The sequence below is a fragment of the Grammomys surdaster genome, unplaced genomic scaffold, assembly GCF_004785775.1.
Source record: "Grammomys surdaster isolate TR1022 unplaced genomic scaffold, NIH_TR_1.0 65, whole genome shotgun sequence".
NCBI lineage: Eukaryota > Metazoa > Chordata > Mammalia > Rodentia > Muridae > Grammomys > Grammomys surdaster.
Genome location: NW_021604567.1, coordinates 15,654,948 through 15,671,463, shown reverse-complemented (window position 1 = coordinate 15,671,463; position 16,516 = coordinate 15,654,948). Strand labels below are relative to the sequence as shown.

General features: G+C 44.6%; 1 protein-coding gene across 1 annotated transcript in view; it reads right to left on the bottom strand.

Annotated features, from left to right (window-relative positions):
- Positions 1 to 1,892: 1,892 nt before the first annotated feature.
- Positions 1,893 to 16,516, bottom strand: part of Gpr180 (G protein-coupled receptor 180) — a 25,897-nt gene continuing 11,273 nt past the window's right edge. Inside the window, exons 4-9 of the mRNA XM_028771632.1 lie at positions 13,105 to 13,285; positions 12,929 to 12,978; positions 10,251 to 10,408; positions 6,635 to 6,826; positions 5,082 to 5,159; positions 1,893 to 4,100 (exon numbers count right to left, since the gene is read on the bottom strand). Coding sequence (XP_028627465.1) covers positions 3,942 to 4,100; positions 5,082 to 5,159; positions 6,635 to 6,826; positions 10,251 to 10,408; positions 12,929 to 12,978; positions 13,105 to 13,285 — 818 coding nt within the window. The 3' untranslated portion in view covers positions 1,893 to 3,941. The remainder of the gene's footprint in view (positions 4,101 to 5,081; positions 5,160 to 6,634; positions 6,827 to 10,250; positions 10,409 to 12,928; positions 12,979 to 13,104; positions 13,286 to 16,516) is intronic.

The window sequence follows — 16,516 nt, the reverse complement described above, 5'->3', positions numbered from 1 at the left end:
CTGGAAGAATCTTCTCATCACACCTGACTGAAGGTTTTCTACACTTGCAAGTTCCATGTAAGTGAGCAAGGATGAGACAGACACTCCTGAAGCCAAGTGAACGGTGTGTGTTAGTTAATGAGATGCCACTACTTTTTTCTCACAATTTTTTATTCATCACTCACACACAAAATATATTTATTATTGTTTGGGCTTGTGTATATGATGTGTGTAGACACAGGTGCCATGGTATACATGTGGAGGTCACAGGACAACTTGTCGGATCCACCTTCGGGGGGGGGGGGTTAGGATCAAACTTAGGGTTGTCAGTCTCATGTGTCAAAGCACTTTCACCTACTGAGCCATCTCACTAGCCTCAAAACTGTCTTTGACAGCCAGGTACAGGGCTGAGGCAGAACTGCCATGATTTCCAGGCCAGTTTAGGGTACACAATGAGCCCAGCCTGAGTTACAGGACAAGATTCTCTCTCAAAAGCATAAAAACAACACACAAAAATATGCATCTGAGTGTCTAGTGTGCGTGAGGGAATGTTCCAGGCACAATGGCGACAACAATGGAGAAACTCTCCTAAAATTTATACTCTGACAGGAGAAATAACAGAAGACAGAGCCGCTGGGCCTGAGGAGGAAAAGGCAACTGAAGATGACTGGGCTAACGTTAGATAAAACCGTGTGAGTACGCAGTCGGGTCAGACAGGAAAGCCATCTCTGTATGATACTGGGGTTGAACCTAGAGCTTCATGCGTGCCAGGGAAATGTTCTACAGTTGAACTTTATTCCACTAGGGACTAATTAAATACACACACACACACACACACACACACACACACACACACACACACAACTTATTTTGAAATAATTCTAAACTTATAAAAAGCAACCCAAACCCCAAACTGAACTTGCGGTACAATTATCATGCAGGGTTCCTGTCCGTGCGCCATCCTATCTACCTTCTGGGACTGTTTTAGCTATGCTGTAAATGGTTTCTGGGGCAGGCCAAGTTCCTCCCATACCTCCAGGTCTCCTGGAACTCTAGAGCATGCTGTGCACCAACTCCAGGTGTGGAAGCAGGAAGCAGGGAGGACACTCAGAGGACCTCAAGATGGAAGCTGTAGGGCACCCACGCTGCTCTCCCAACTTCACAGGAAAAGTCAATCAGTTTGGTTTCAGTTCATGAGCCCATGTTGGTTTTAAAGGAGGCAGAATCTCTTTTCATAGTCTCCAACTGTTTGGTGCTTGTAACAATCTTATCACCTCAAATCAAAATCAAAGCCCTCTAGGATTTGACAGCACAGACATGAGGTCTAAGAATGCTTGACAGACAACTGCAGTCAGAGAGAATGTCTCCTAAGGGAAACATGTCAGAGGGGCCCATGTTCTGTTCTTGTCAGGGTCCAGTCTCACAAGTGTTGACCTCAGACACATGTGTGTTCTATTTCTATCAGATATGCCCTCCTTAAGATCACGAACGGTTCTGAAAGCAAGCTCTTCAGCCTGACTAACCCTAGCTGGCTGGAAGTAGGTTTAAGTACTGAAGTAGACTAAGTTTTCGTAGCTATTGACACTCATTTCATATTTTAGCACAATTGCAGGTCCAATAATGAAATCATCAGTCAAGCCTAACTGCAGACATTCATTCATTCTTACTAAAAACATATACAGCGGGGCTGGCTCAACTGTTAAGAATGCTTGCTGCTCTTAGAGGGCTGGGATCTTAGCACAGCGGGAGGCTCTGCTGCCTGTGACTCCAGCTCCGGGCAATGAGACTATTTTTCCTGGCCTCAGCAGACACCTGCACACATGTACATGCACACACAGTAAAACATACCCACCCAATAAAATGTTCAAAAATTCATGAAAGTAAAGTTAAAATAAGAAAAAGGTCAAGCGAGCTTCAGAGAAACATTTATTTATCCCCACTCAGTTCAAGGAGTGGTCTGTTTAGTCACACTGAGGTTAAAATGTCTGATGTACAGTAGGCATTTATATTAGTATACATGCCGATAAAATCAAACATCTTCCTATTTTCTAAAAAAACAAAATACAAAAGCAAAAACAAGTGCTTCTTCACAGGATGGGGTATCCACAGACAAAAAGAGCATAAAAACTTCCAAGGCATTGTCTGATGGAATGTAATTTAGAGTATTGACTAAAGAAAAGAGAACAAGATACTATTATGACATGAAATTCTTTTCTCCTTGGACCTGTTATGTAATAGTTCTGAACATTCATTAACAACTATTTTTCTTGACTTAGTAATATCTCTTAACAGTAAAATATAAATGCTTAGCAACTGAATATATTAAAAACAAACCCCCTGTTGAAGTGTTGCAGGCGGCAATGTGGAGCCCATGCCCTGTGCTTGTTCAATGTTCTCTGCTCTCTGTGAGACACAGAGCTCTCCCACTCCCCACACACTGCTTCCAAACCACAGACTTTAGGAAAAGGCTTCACTCCTCGGTTCGTTTGTTTGTTTTAGTTTTCAAGACAGGGTTTCTTTGTGTAGTTTCTGCTTAACTGACGTGTACTTGAACAAAACATACAGTAACTTGTAGAAATGTTTTAATCATGGGCTGGACTGTATTACTTTGCCATTTTGCCAACTGCAAACATATTTCTGTCTTAAAATGAAGCAGGATATTTTCATTTTCAATGAAACTCCAGGCAAGGAAAAAAACTAAAGACAAAGTCACAGATCTTCTCCATTGTGCTACGTTACCTGAACCCTTCCATTAAAAACAATTACCAGGTCATTGCACCGTTTCCTGCTTTAAAATATGGTAAGCAGATAAAAATATTTAAAATTAGTCAAAAGTAAACAAAAAGGTTCAAACAACTTCACAAATACCAGCATACAGCAAGCACTGACAGCTATATAGTGGTTCTTTAATCGAGAACTGTTTTAGAGAACTAGCATACTTAATTTGGGGGCAAAACACACACACACACACACACGGCTTTATTACAAAGGATTCAAGATGGCAACTACTTACAATCCAGTGCCAACATGGATTATAACAAATCCAGTGAGTATTTTGTTTTTCAATTATTCATAGAAAATTTAATCCTGATTAAGTATCCTTGGGCAGGAATTCATGGGTAGTTGATGACTGAAACCAACATTCATGTGAAATGCTTCTGTTAATTTAATCTGTGTCTACAGCTTAATTATGATTGGGGATTCAGCGTAAGAGAAATGAATTATCTCAGGATTAAAATTTCAGTGCCATACCACATACTACTTTTTCATTCTTTCTTTTTAAACACAAAAACCTGCTTGTCCCTTACCCACGTCCTCAGACTTAAAACCCTCTGTTCTTCCAACCAATGTAATGTATCCATGAACTTCCACACATTATCCAAAATCCTTCCCCAGTCAAGACAACACCTGGCAAGGCCAACAAAACAAGAAGAAATTGCAGAATAACTCCACCCGTGAATAAACAAAAGGTAATTCATTTAACTGTTCACATATTTTCTATTTATTTCCTGAAGTGATTTCACTTTCAAGTCCTTTAAACTGTAATTTGAAATGCATGTTCTTTAAAGCATAAAAAGAAGTAGTTTTAAAATCAGCACATGACACTGATTTCATAGCTGGGCTAGCTGGACACACACAGGCAAGCATCGCTGAAGTGAACACTGTGAGACTATCAGGCCTGCGTTTGCTACTGATGAGGGACCCCACGTGTGGCCACCTGGCCCACATGTAACCTAAGCAGCTTGTTTCACATTGATTTCCACGTGGAAACTGCTTCAGTCACCTCGAAACAACACTCTTTCCTGGAAGCTCACTGTTTGCGTCCACCGCAGAGCATGTGTTCCTCTCTGCTGGCATGGGCTCGCACAGCTCGGCTCGCACAGCAGAGACCCACGAGACGGCGCTGCGCTGGATCCTACTGCACTTCTCCACTCATTTGTTCTTTCAACAAAGCTCAAGCATCAGAAATGAGGACGCCCTTTGTGTGCAGACGAGATGGTCAGTGGTAGTGTCACTGAGGAGAGCGAGGAGACCTCCCAGTAAAGACTGTGGGACAGGAAAAGTCTGTACAGAATGACCATGGACACAGCCTGGCAAAGGATGACACCTACTGTAATAACCTGAAAGAAAACAAAGGGAGTGTCTCTTCACGCAGGGCAGCAAGGGTGCACTTAACGTCCTGTGAATCCACCTCTGGGTCGTGCACCCAGTCTACCCTCCTTTGCCTTTCACCACGGGTTCAATTCGTAAAACACATTCCAGAGAAAGGAGGCTTACCTTCAGGACTGAGTGTTCAAGGGTAAAATCCCTCTGACGCTTACTTTCCAGATGCCAAAGTAGGACAGAAAAGTACCTTGTCTCTCACGGGTGTGCACGTTACAGACGGGAGTTTGGATAACAAGAAAACTCAGGCATCTGGCTGATTAGAAGAGCAGCAAAGCATGCTCCTATGCTAACACTGACGACACTCAGGTCCCATCTGCTTCTGTAGGCCACACAGCCACTTACCGCCTATAGGCCATTACTAACGGAAGAGCACACTGAAGTGCCACAGCCATGTGCTGCTAAAGGCAGGTGGCACTAACACCATCAAAGTCGGCCAACTACTCTGCAGTCTGCTAAACAACTGACTTCTCTGCCTATCGTGGCTGTTACAATACAGTAAACAACTGCAATCATTTCTTTTTAAAAAATCCATTACACAGCCTCTAATTTAATTCATAAAACAGGATTCTGAAATTGCTATGACTCATAAAAGTTATTTCTAGGCTGGGTGTGGTAACATGTGCTTGTAATCCAACACTTGAAAGGCAGAGGCAGGAGGATCAACTGTACTACAATTGAGGCCCAGGGCTATGTAGTCTGATCCTGTTTCAAAAGCAGACAGACCAACAAAAAACTTATTTCTAACATTTTGCTTATAAACTGATTTTTAAGCTCTTTTCCCAGTGTTTACAACTTCTAATTTATGTATTCAACAATGTTAATTTTTTAAAAAGAATTTTAAAGAACTCAAGAAACTTCTGGATGGCTAAGTAGGTATCTCCTACTTAAACGTGTTTTAAATACTCAAAGCCACTCTCCTGCCAACCATCACTGACCTTATCTCTTTGGTAGTCATTGAAAAGGACAGCGAGGCATGCGAGCGCTGGCTGGCACAGGAACCACAGGATGCAGCCCTGGAAGGAACAAACAAAGTAAGAACTGTGCCGCTCAGATGTGCCAGATTAAAGACAAGCCCCAAGCACTGCAGGCCGCGGTGGCACACATGGGAGTCTTCTAAGCACTAGCAGCCCTTAATGCAGGAACACTGCAAATCTGAGGGTAGCCTGGGCTACAGAGATCCTGACTCAAACATCAAACAACAAGGTTACTAACATACTTAGGGCCTAGAGAGGAGAGATGGATCAGTGGTAATGAGGATTTTTGTTCCTGCAGAGGACCCATATTTAGTTCCTAGCACCCACATGGCAGGCAGCTCACAACTTTCTTAATTCTAGTTCCACGGCATCTGACGTGGTGTGTGTGTATGCATACATATACATACACACAGACAAAGGCAAAACACACATATGCATAAAATAGTATCTTAATACTCTTTCTCTTAGGGAATTGCACCTCAGAGTAAACTTGAAATAAAATGTAGAAATTTATTTTCGCTCTGACATTTACACTTCTTTTCCCTAACCAAGCTGTTAATTTTTAGAGTATTTACAATACTACATTTGTAAATCTGTTACAAATGGGTACTATTTCTGCAAAAAGAAATAAAAGCACATTTCCATGTCCATATGGAAATAAATTTAGCACATCTATCCGAGTCTGGTTTCCATGGTCACGTACTTGAAGGACATCGCAGAAGAGAAGCAATGGGCAAGGAGGGCAAGGAGGAAGGGAGGCTCTACAGTGCACCCTCTAACCCCTTCCTCTGTGTTCCCCAGAGCGTGGCAAGGATCTCTTCTTCAAAATTAAATGTGAAACAAGTTTATAATGCTTGGGCACTTTCACGACTGAGGAGCGAGAAAGACAAGTGTTCATTATGTTCCCACTCGTAGGAAGAGAGGGAAATGCAGATAGGAATCCATGTATTGATTTCCTAGCAGAGGCACCAGGTGTGGTGGCACTGGCTCTGAGGAAGTGATGAGAACTAAGAAGAGAGAGAAGCTCAGACACTCTGCGTGACTACAGCGCTCGATTAGATGGGCGTTTGAGAATCCAATCCACCCTTAGACTTCCCAGGCACAAGGATGCAGAGTACAGACACAGTGCGATGCGGATGCCCACACAGCACGTGTGCCAACCCTGGGCTGCACATGCTCTTAACCGGAAGGACACCTCCTCACGCTTGTTACAGAACACTGGAACTCCAAGAGTAACAGTTCACACAGTTAATGGCTGCTGACAAACATTTTTTTTTTAAATCTCACAGCAGAAAAGTCACTACTGATAAGGAAAACCCATGACGAGGGAGAGCAAACTCTGCATGGAAAACACTGGGTTCTGTAAATGGCTTCATAGGCACATCATGAAGGCCATCAAGAACCAAGGGCTTAGCATAGTGTTCGTCACACAGAAAGCATGCAACTCATTAGGCACTTCCCACAGGAAGAAGCGGGCAGCAGAGCATCGGAAGGCACTCCGGCCCGGCTCCTACTTTGGCAAAGGTGATGTAGAATTCTCTCTTGAGCGTGCTCCTCTCCATTGTGATGATCTGATAGAGTCCACAGCCCAGTGACAGCGCTAGGCAAATTCGTAAGACGATCAGCAAGAGGCCGGCTAGGCTGTGGTGCGAATGGGAGCTGTGCTGAGTACTGTCTTCAAACTGCTCCCAGAGTAGCAAGATGCTCTGGAAATGAGAGTGAGAATTAGAGAAACCAACCTGTTTACAATACAAAGTATTCTGTTAACTCTTTGGTAAGTATCTCCTTATAGGTTAGAATAGCATTCCTGAGGGATGCAAACATGTATCTGACTTTAAAGGCTGACAAGCAACAATGTAGTTCTTTTCCTTACTCTCATAATCCTAGGGGATTTCTATCACAGACACACAGTGAAACAATGAAACAAGACCAACAGCCACTACCATATCCTGGTCCAGTCCATCTTCTGTAAGAAGAAATACAGACTGAAAATGGAGAGAGTTCAAACTTTCCTCTAGCCCACCTCATTCCACACCAACCTCACTATCTCAGGGCTAACTTGCTTGGTTTTCAAGTCTTGGTATACATCCCTGTATAGCCTGGGCCTCATTATGAAGACCAAGCTGGCCTCAAATGTCAGCAATCTCTTCGTCTCTGCCTCTGGAGATCTGATAATCCAGGCATGCCTCACCATGATCAATTTCAGACCACTTGCAAATGGCTCAGAATCGTCTCTAATGTAATGTACCACGTCAGAACTGTTGATGCTAAACTTCATTTTTCCTGGTAACTTCCATAGGTAAACACATTTTTGTCCATTTATTTACATTTTATTTTACTATTAGTGTTAGTGTGTGTGTGTGTGTGTGCAAGAGTGTGCCACACCATGCCCGTAGAGATCAGATGACAACTTTGTGGGTTCTTTCCTTTCATCTTTATGTCGGTACTGAACTCAGGATGTTACGTTTGCATGACAAGCCATCTTGTTAGCCTAAAGCCACATTTCTATATTCGGTGTAAGCTCCTCAGGCACTGTTGCATACCCCATCTTTTTACTGTGACAGTAAAAAATGTAACATGTTTTCTTTATGCTGTTCCATTTATTGCTGCCCATGTTCCCCCGTCCCTACTAAACACCAACTGCTTAAATCACTTAATCTTTTTACCATCAAATATGCTTTAAGGCTTCCCATGTAAGCTCAGCATTCAAAACTGAGTCTTTAGTCACTTCAAACATCTTTGGTAAATAAAATTCAATAGCTCCAATTCTTTGCCTGGGCATGTGGCTCATGCATTCAATCCCAGCACTAGGAAAGTGCAGGCACATCTCTGTGAATTGCAGGCCAGCCTGGTCTACATGAGGCTCATCTCATCTCAAAACAACAAGAATCCAGTTCTTTGGCCTTCAGGGGTTGCCGTAGCCTCTCGCTTTCCTCACCCACACACACTGTCTCTCACTGCACACACACACTGTCTAACTCTCACCCACACACACTAACTCTCACCCACATACACACTGTCTAACTCTCACCCACATACACACTATCTAACTCTCACCCACATACACACTCTCACCCACATACACACTGTCTAACTCTCACCCACATACACACTGTCTAACTCTCACTGTATACACAGTCTCTCACTGCACACACTAACTCTCACTGCACATACTAACTCTCACTGCACACATTCTCACTGCACACACTAACTCTCACTGCATACACTAACTCTCACTGTAAACACACTGCCTAACCCTCACTACACACACACTGTCTAACTCTCACTGTACACACAGTCACTCACTGTAAACACATTGTCTCTCACTACATACACACTGTCTAACTCTCATCAACACAGTATTTTTAGTAGATGGGCTACTTTTATTACCCCCACAAAGGAAACATTCTTTGGGGACATAAAACTTGCAATCCTTGGGGTTAAGGAAATACCTCTGTCTTAGGCAAAGTGCTTGTCTTAAAGTGAGAGGACATGAATCCATACAGAACAACAGATGTACAGCTATTAAATTCAGTCAAGTGTATAAAGTTAACTGGAGCGACTAGAAAGGCAGACTTTAAGAACGTAACCATACTTACACCTAACACATACAGAACGTGTATTGAATAAAGCTTTTCCTTTTTGTTCTTTGGCAGTTTCACACATGTACATAATACTTTTGAGTGTTTTCATCCCCTTTATACTCTCTCCTCCCCCACCCTCCCCACCAAACCCCTTCTTCCCAGTAGTCCCCTTCCCACCTTTATGTCTTTTCTGTTGGGGAGGGTAAGTATTAATCAGGGTAGCTTACATGGCTAGGAGACCTTGGACAGCGTCTCAATGGCTACAACACCGAGTCAAGTGACAAGCCTTCTTCCAGCAACCATTAACTATCAATACCAGTTAATAACTGTCAATCCCAGGAAGGAGCAAGTTGTACCTCCACAACTCACAATAAGAAAGCTGGGTGTATAAGCATGTGCCTGTGATCTTATACACACAGACATGTGTATACAAACACACACACATACACACACAAATACATACAAGACACACACTGACATACACATACAGAGAGACACACATACAGATAAGACACACACACAACACACATACAGACACACACAGATAAGGCACACACACAAAGATAGATAACACACACATACAAATAAAACACACACACAAATATGGACAACACACACACACACAGATACACACAAACAGACACACATATAGTGCTATTACTAAAAGCTCTATTCCTCTCTTAGATTAAATTACACCTATTTGTTTTTTAAACTATACTTTTAACTTGAGTATTTCAGCAAAGAAGTATGATTATAGATCTACCATTTCCCTGTAGTCAGGTTTCCACATTTGCACTGTTTTCCATATACACATGCTAATGTGACTACACTACACATGAGTGGACATGTATGTGGGTATGTACTTCCGGATGGCTTCTATCATCAGCATCGTTTGCCTGCTGTCACTGAAGAGAGTAGCTATGTCTGACACAGGCTTCAGCTCCTTCCCTGTAACTACCGGTTGGTTATTTGTGACAATGAACTAAACTTACATGAAATGATATCGATAGGTTTTTAGGATTCTTTGCATATTTATCTTAAAATATAAGTTGCTTGATTACAACTTTTAGGAGAGCTGTGCTTGGAGAAATGAGAATGTACATGATTGTTAAACATTTTTATGTATATTTTTAATTTATTTTATGTGTATTACATTTTTGCCTGCCAAGGTCAGAAAAAGGTGTCTGATTCTCTGGAACTGGAGTTACAGGTGGCTGTGAGCCAGCATGTGGGTGCTGGGAATTGAACCTGGGTCCTCTGGAGGAGCAGCCAGTGATCTTTACAGTTAAGCTATCTCTCCACACTAAGAAATGCTAATATCTTTTTAAAAAAATATTTAAGAAAACAGAAAAAGTAGGGAATGATTTTCTAGAAAGCCAGTAGGAAGTGTATTCCGAACCTTGCTATCCACACACACGAGCACCCAGATTAAGGAGATTATTTCACACGTAGTTTAAACTCCATCCCTCCGAGTTCCCTGGGGCCCCAGGCGCCGCCCTCAGCTACACACCTGTGTGCTGTTAGCAGACGCTGAGCATCAGCTCACCTGTGTGATAACTATGAACACAGCGATGCCGGTGGACGCAGGGGTGGAGTCCCACTGCAGTGGTCTGCTCTGAGACTTCTTCATTCGGACTATGGTCCAGCCCATGCACAGGCTCAGAAGCAGGTACAGCATCTGAATTTGGGAGGCAATGTCAAAAACTAAAGGAAAATGAAAATCAAAGTCAATAAAGTTTCACAATTCATAGAATTTGGGACATTTTATATTGAGATGAGAAAAATTTTAAACAAAAGAAAGGCATTTTTTAAACCACAAAATAAACTAAGGAAGTTAAATAAGATTATTGTTTAATAATTCTACAACATTAAGTACTTGGCATAAAATTTGTAATTGGTTATAAAAATAACTAAAATAAGGTCAATGCTATCACTTAAAAATGTAGATACATGGCTATATATACATATGTCTAACCTTAAAGCTATTTTTTTCTTCTCATTAAAACTCTTATTGCTATGTACAACTTTAACAAAAATAAACTTTAAATATAATTTCTGCAATGTAGAAAGATCAGCATCCTTTCTGAGGGTGCCGATGAAGTTTGCTGGATAAGCTGTAATAGGGCGTACTTTGTAAGACTGTTAATAGGAAACTATGACATTTCGCAGCCATGACATCTGATATGACACGATGATATGAAGCCTACTGACAAATGAAGAGCTCCAGGAACTAGCGCCATGCGCCACCAGGTGGCTGGCACTTGCACTGCAGGAGAACTCAACTATAAAAGAATCCAACTGTGTAGAGCTGTGTAGAGCACACCACACAGAAACAAATAAACAAACAAAAATATTTAAGTGCTTCGGGTCTATGTATATTTATCTTAAAATGTAAGTTGTTTGCTTACAATAAAAGCTATTACTTTTCTATCACAGTGCATTTTTAAATCACAGTTTAATAAATTGCCACCTACATAGTTTATACTTTCAACTTGTACTGCCTTAGAGTAAGATATTCTTGCACACAGAGAAAAGTAGCTGAGGTGTAATGTTTATGTTTTAGAGCTGCACATCAAAAATCTACACACGTCACATGTATCTGGACAGATGCTCTCCTGCTCTGCTGTCTACATGAAGAGCTGCTGCACATGCACACTGTGACACTCTCTTCTGGGCATGACACTGGCCTTGCCTCCCTAAACTCTCAGCAGCTATGGTTACCCACAGAGACCTTCACAAGGTTGAGCCCACTAACTTCCTATCACAGCAGGTGAGGAGTGGCTCCACTACCTGTGGGGTGGTGGGCTGTGAGAGGCAGCTGGGTACCTGGTTGAGTAAGCCTTGAACCCTGGAGACCCTCAGGGATGGCAGGAGTTTGGCCTTGCTCCTGGGCCCCTGGCTCCTTTCACATAGTTACAGCCCCCCCACAGAGAGATCTGTGGCCATCAGGCACATAAGACAACACTCTATAGGTAGAGGCTGTGACTACACGCCACAGAGCCTCAAGACAGATCTCCATATTAATGAGATACCTAAAGGCCAGAGGGCATAGCCAATTAAACATTCCTTCTCAGACCCTTCTCCTTGCAACAGGTATTTAACCTCAGGCCTGCCCTGAGAATATGGGGTAGAGCTTCATTCATTTTCCACCATGACAATAAATATCTTGACCATAGCCTATGACCATGGACTGTCTCTCTTCTTTGGGGTCCGCCATAGGGAAGCATGGAGAAGGTCTTCAACTACTGAGCCACCATCTAATCTCCCGCCAACGACCTCTCTATGATCCAGCCACGGAGACCCAGCCAGAGCTCCTCCCCTCCCCACTTTGGCTGCAGACGATCCAGCCCGTACGCTCCTGTCTCGACCCTTCCACAGCCTCTCAGCAGCACCAGAGAGCCCAAGAGCCTGAGAACCAGTTGGTTCCTGGCCGTCTCCTGGCCCAGGGACCCCCAACTCAAGAGCTCCAGCCCCCACGGGGTCTCAGACTGTGCTCCCTCCACCCCAGTGGAGTCGATGTCCGCCTGGCTGCCTCTGTGAGTCACGGCCCTGGCCCCTTGGGAGTGGCAGACATGGGACCCATAATACAACCCACAGGACCCACGCCCACTACAGTCCAACAACTACTCACTCTGTCCTGAGCGTACGGCTGCTGGAAGTAGGGGTAGTTTCCTCAGTGATATAGCTGCTTATAAGCTGCTCATGTTACCCCAGGTTATCCTAACTAAACTCACTGCTTCACCAACCCAGACATGGGTGGGATTGTTTTCCTGTGCTGTTGGTGTTCTGTCTGTAGGGGGCTAACAGATGTCTGCTGTCTCCACAGGGAAAGTTTACGAATGTATGCCTATGTATGTATGACAGCAAATGCACATAATGAGTTGTTACTACACTTGAATTACACAGACTGTCAGATCAAGCACATTTTTCTCTCACCACAAATGTTTAAGTGTGATGCCAATTAATTTCATTAAACACTTCACAAACACAGTCAGCTGACAACATAAGGACATCTAGACATAGAGGAATGAAGGAAGTCCTGTACGAGCTTTAAGTAGCAAACACAGACACCTGGGGAGACCCTGTAACGAGCTCCTGCTCATCTCCTTACACTGGCTGAAAATAAAGGTTTTTTGTTTGATTGATGGACTGTTTTTTTTTTTTTATAGAAGAAAAACAAGATGGCAAATTTATCTTTGAAAAAATACTCAGAAACATCCTCACCTTCTGCCAGACTCCCCATGAGAGGCACCCCTATTCCGTCCCTGGAGTACCTGAGAGATGGGAGAGGAGGGCATCACTGTACACTGCAGCGTGAAAACACGCTCCGAGTCAAAGCAGGCGTAATTCTGTGGGCTAATTAGGATGACTTAGCTGTGTGATGACCACGGGGTGGTTACCTGGAGAAGTGGATGTAGTTAGCCAAGGCTGAGGCCGCTTGCAGCAGCAGCGCAGTGCTGAGAACCTTTAAGATGGTGTGCATGGGCCCTCCTTTCTTCATAGCCTGCCACAGTGACTGTGCATAGATGCACGCAGTCACAAAGTACACGAGGACTAGGAGAAAAAAGAACTCATGGAGCCCTGGAAGACAAGAAGGGGCTGTTCAGTAAAACAGGGCAGCATCAGGGCTTTCCCGCCTGCTTCTCATTTACCTCAGTGCTAGAACACATTTGCTTTTGTCAGGAAGAGAGGTAGGAATTACTAATGGCACCCACTCTCTGCTCACACAAGCTTGGGTCTAAGTTTTATCTATAAGAAGGCACTTAAAACAACCTGGGTAAAACAACACAGTTACTGAGGGTAAGAGTTAGAAATGCCATGCCACGGGTCGGCTGTCTAATCGACAGGGTGATTCTGTCTAGCTCTGGCCTCCATGGTCCGCACTAGAAGTGGCCAGAGGCCAGGTGTTCCACAACTAGACCCACGGGATGCCAGTGTAGCGGCTGTCTCTGCCAATCCACTACACTGTCCCCACAAAGCTCGGCTGAACCCTTGATAATATCTTCTATACTCGCGGTACCCAGTAAAATGAAGACTCTTAACGCTTAAAGCTTATCCAATGGATGTATACATTTGGAAATGCTCAATTAACAAGATGCCCACACAATTAGAATTGTTACCCAGTATCTAACTTTTTGAAAGAGGTTGCTATCCAGGACAGCTTTCGACCCATCCATCTTCCTCCATGGTCGATAGCCTCTCCCCCTCCCCTTCCTCTCCTTCTCTCCTCCCAACTCCTCCCTCCGCCTACTTCTCATACTGCCCAATCACTGAGCTTTATTGCCAAAAAAAAGTCCCTAAAGGCAGGATGAAGACTCACTGTAAAGTCACGAGTGTTTTGTGTGAAAGCCCAGCTGTGGTTTCAATTTTCAGTAGTCACCTTGATAAGTTCAGGATGCTCGCCTGTCCTGAGAACCAGCAATGCTTACTGTCACCAGTAGCTTAACCTTGACCATGCTTCTCCAAGAGTGGTCCCTAACCAACAGCACAACAGTCAACTTGTGATGCAAATTCCTGGGTCCCCATTCAGTGCCATGGGATCAGAAACTGGAGGATGAAGCCACACTGCTTTTGAAAACCCTAAGGTGACTCTCATATAACCTAACACTCGGGGGTCACAGTTTTGGGATGTTGTTGTTACCTTGAATTTCATTGTGGCAAAGAACCATGACAACAAACAACTGGCCACCAGTCCAAGTCGCCAAGAACACAGCTAGATGAATCACCCTGTCCCTCAGAACTCAGATGCTGAACATAGAAGGCGGGCTGTGAAAGCTGAAGTGGAAGAGCCAGCCTTGGACTAGGTGAAAGTTGAAGCCGGAAGAGCCAGCCTTGGACGAGGCCAGAGTCACACAGGCAGTGATGCTGTCAGCTGTGAGTGAGCAGAGACCATGAGCGAAGGAGAATGGCTGGCACAGTAAGAAAGCAGGCGCTACACTACAGAAGACACCACAACGTGTTTTCTGCCACTGTTCTCAAGTGCCCAGGTGACCTCACCATAGGCAGACTGGGACTTGAGTTTTCATCTGAGAAATTAAAAAAAAAAAAATCTAATGAACTTCAAGTTAGAAGCCTGGGAATTGTATAGTTTTGAGTTTAAGGGATTAACTTAGTCTTTCTTTTCAATCCAAGAGAGACTGGTCCCAGGAACCCCTTAGCCATCAGGACCTATGAATGCTCACCTCCTTTAAGTAAATGCATGGTATCTATGCATAAAACTCAATGCATATCCTGCTATACAATTCCAAATCATCTGTAGGTCATCTTCAACACCCAACACAATGGAAATGCTGTATAAACAGGAGTTCTACTCTAGTGTTTAGAGAAGACTAATTTTCATATGACACTGCTCATCTGTGGCTGGCTGTACCCATGGACTGCTGTACCCACAGACTGCTGTGCCCACGGACTACAGTACCCACGGACTGCTGTACCCACAGACTGCTGTGCCCACGGACTACAGTACCCACAGACTGCTGTACCCATGGACTGCTGTACCCACGGACTGCTGTGACCACGGACTACAGTACCCACGGACTGCTGTGCCCACGGACTGCTGTATCCACGGACTGCTGTGCCCACAGACTGCTGTGCCCATGGACTGCTGTGCCCACAGACTGCTGTGCCCATGGACTGCTGTACCCATGGACTGCTGTGCCCACGGACTGCTGTGCCCACGGACTACAGTACCCATAGATTGCTGTACCCACAGACTGCTGTACCCATGGACTGCTGTACCCATGGACTGCTATGCCCACAGACTACAGTACCCACAGACTGCTGTGCCCATGGACTACTGTGCCCACGGACTGCTGTACCCACGGACTGCTGTACCCACGGACTGCTGTGCCCACGGACTGCTGTGCCCACGGACTGCTGTGCCCACGGACTGCTGTACCCACGGACTGCTGTACCCACGGACTGCTGTGCCCACGGACTGCTGTGCCCACGGACTACAGTACTCACAGACTGCTGTACCCACGGACTGCTGTACCCATGGACTACAGTACCCATGGACTGCTGTGCCCACGGACTACAGTACCCACAGACTGCTGTGCCCACGGACTGCTGTACCCATGGGCTGCTGTACCCACAGACTGCTGTGCCCATGGACTGCTGTGCCCACAGACTGCTGTACCCATGGACTGCTGTGCCCACGGACTGCTGTGCCCACGGACTGCAGTACCCACGGACTGCTGTGTCCATGGACTGCTGTGCCCATGGACTGCTGTGCCCATGGACTGCAGTACCCATGGACTGCTGTGCCCACGGACTGCAGTGCACTCTGCTGACATAAAGCTGCACTAGGCTGAATTCACAGTAGTCCCTGAGAACAGGGCCACTACACTCTACCAAACACCAGAGTGCAATATGGGGTGAGTACAGAGCGCTCGCTCTACTGAGTCTGTGGACGGAGCTGCTTCTGCTCCTGTTCCAATGAGAATACCGATTATTCTAGCTTCCCATTTGGGGTAAATGCCAATTAATGAAGGAAGAGGAAAATATTTTCATTATCCAATGAGTCATTTTGGAAAAGCAAACCAGGAGACAGATATCCCAAGAAAAACAGCAAACAACTCAAACTCCTCATGTCGGGGCCACCAGTAAGAGAACCAAAACTAGCACGAAGTTCTCCTGCCACTGGGTGTCTCTCCTGCTCTATGACACAGGTGATGAGTGCAACCATTTCAGTATAGTCCAGAAGCTGGGGTAGCTGGGGTGGCTGAGGAACTGGGTTAGCTGGGTTAGCTGGGTTAGCTGGGTTAGCTGGGTGAGCTGGGTGAGCTGGGTGAGCTGGGTGAGCTGGGTGAG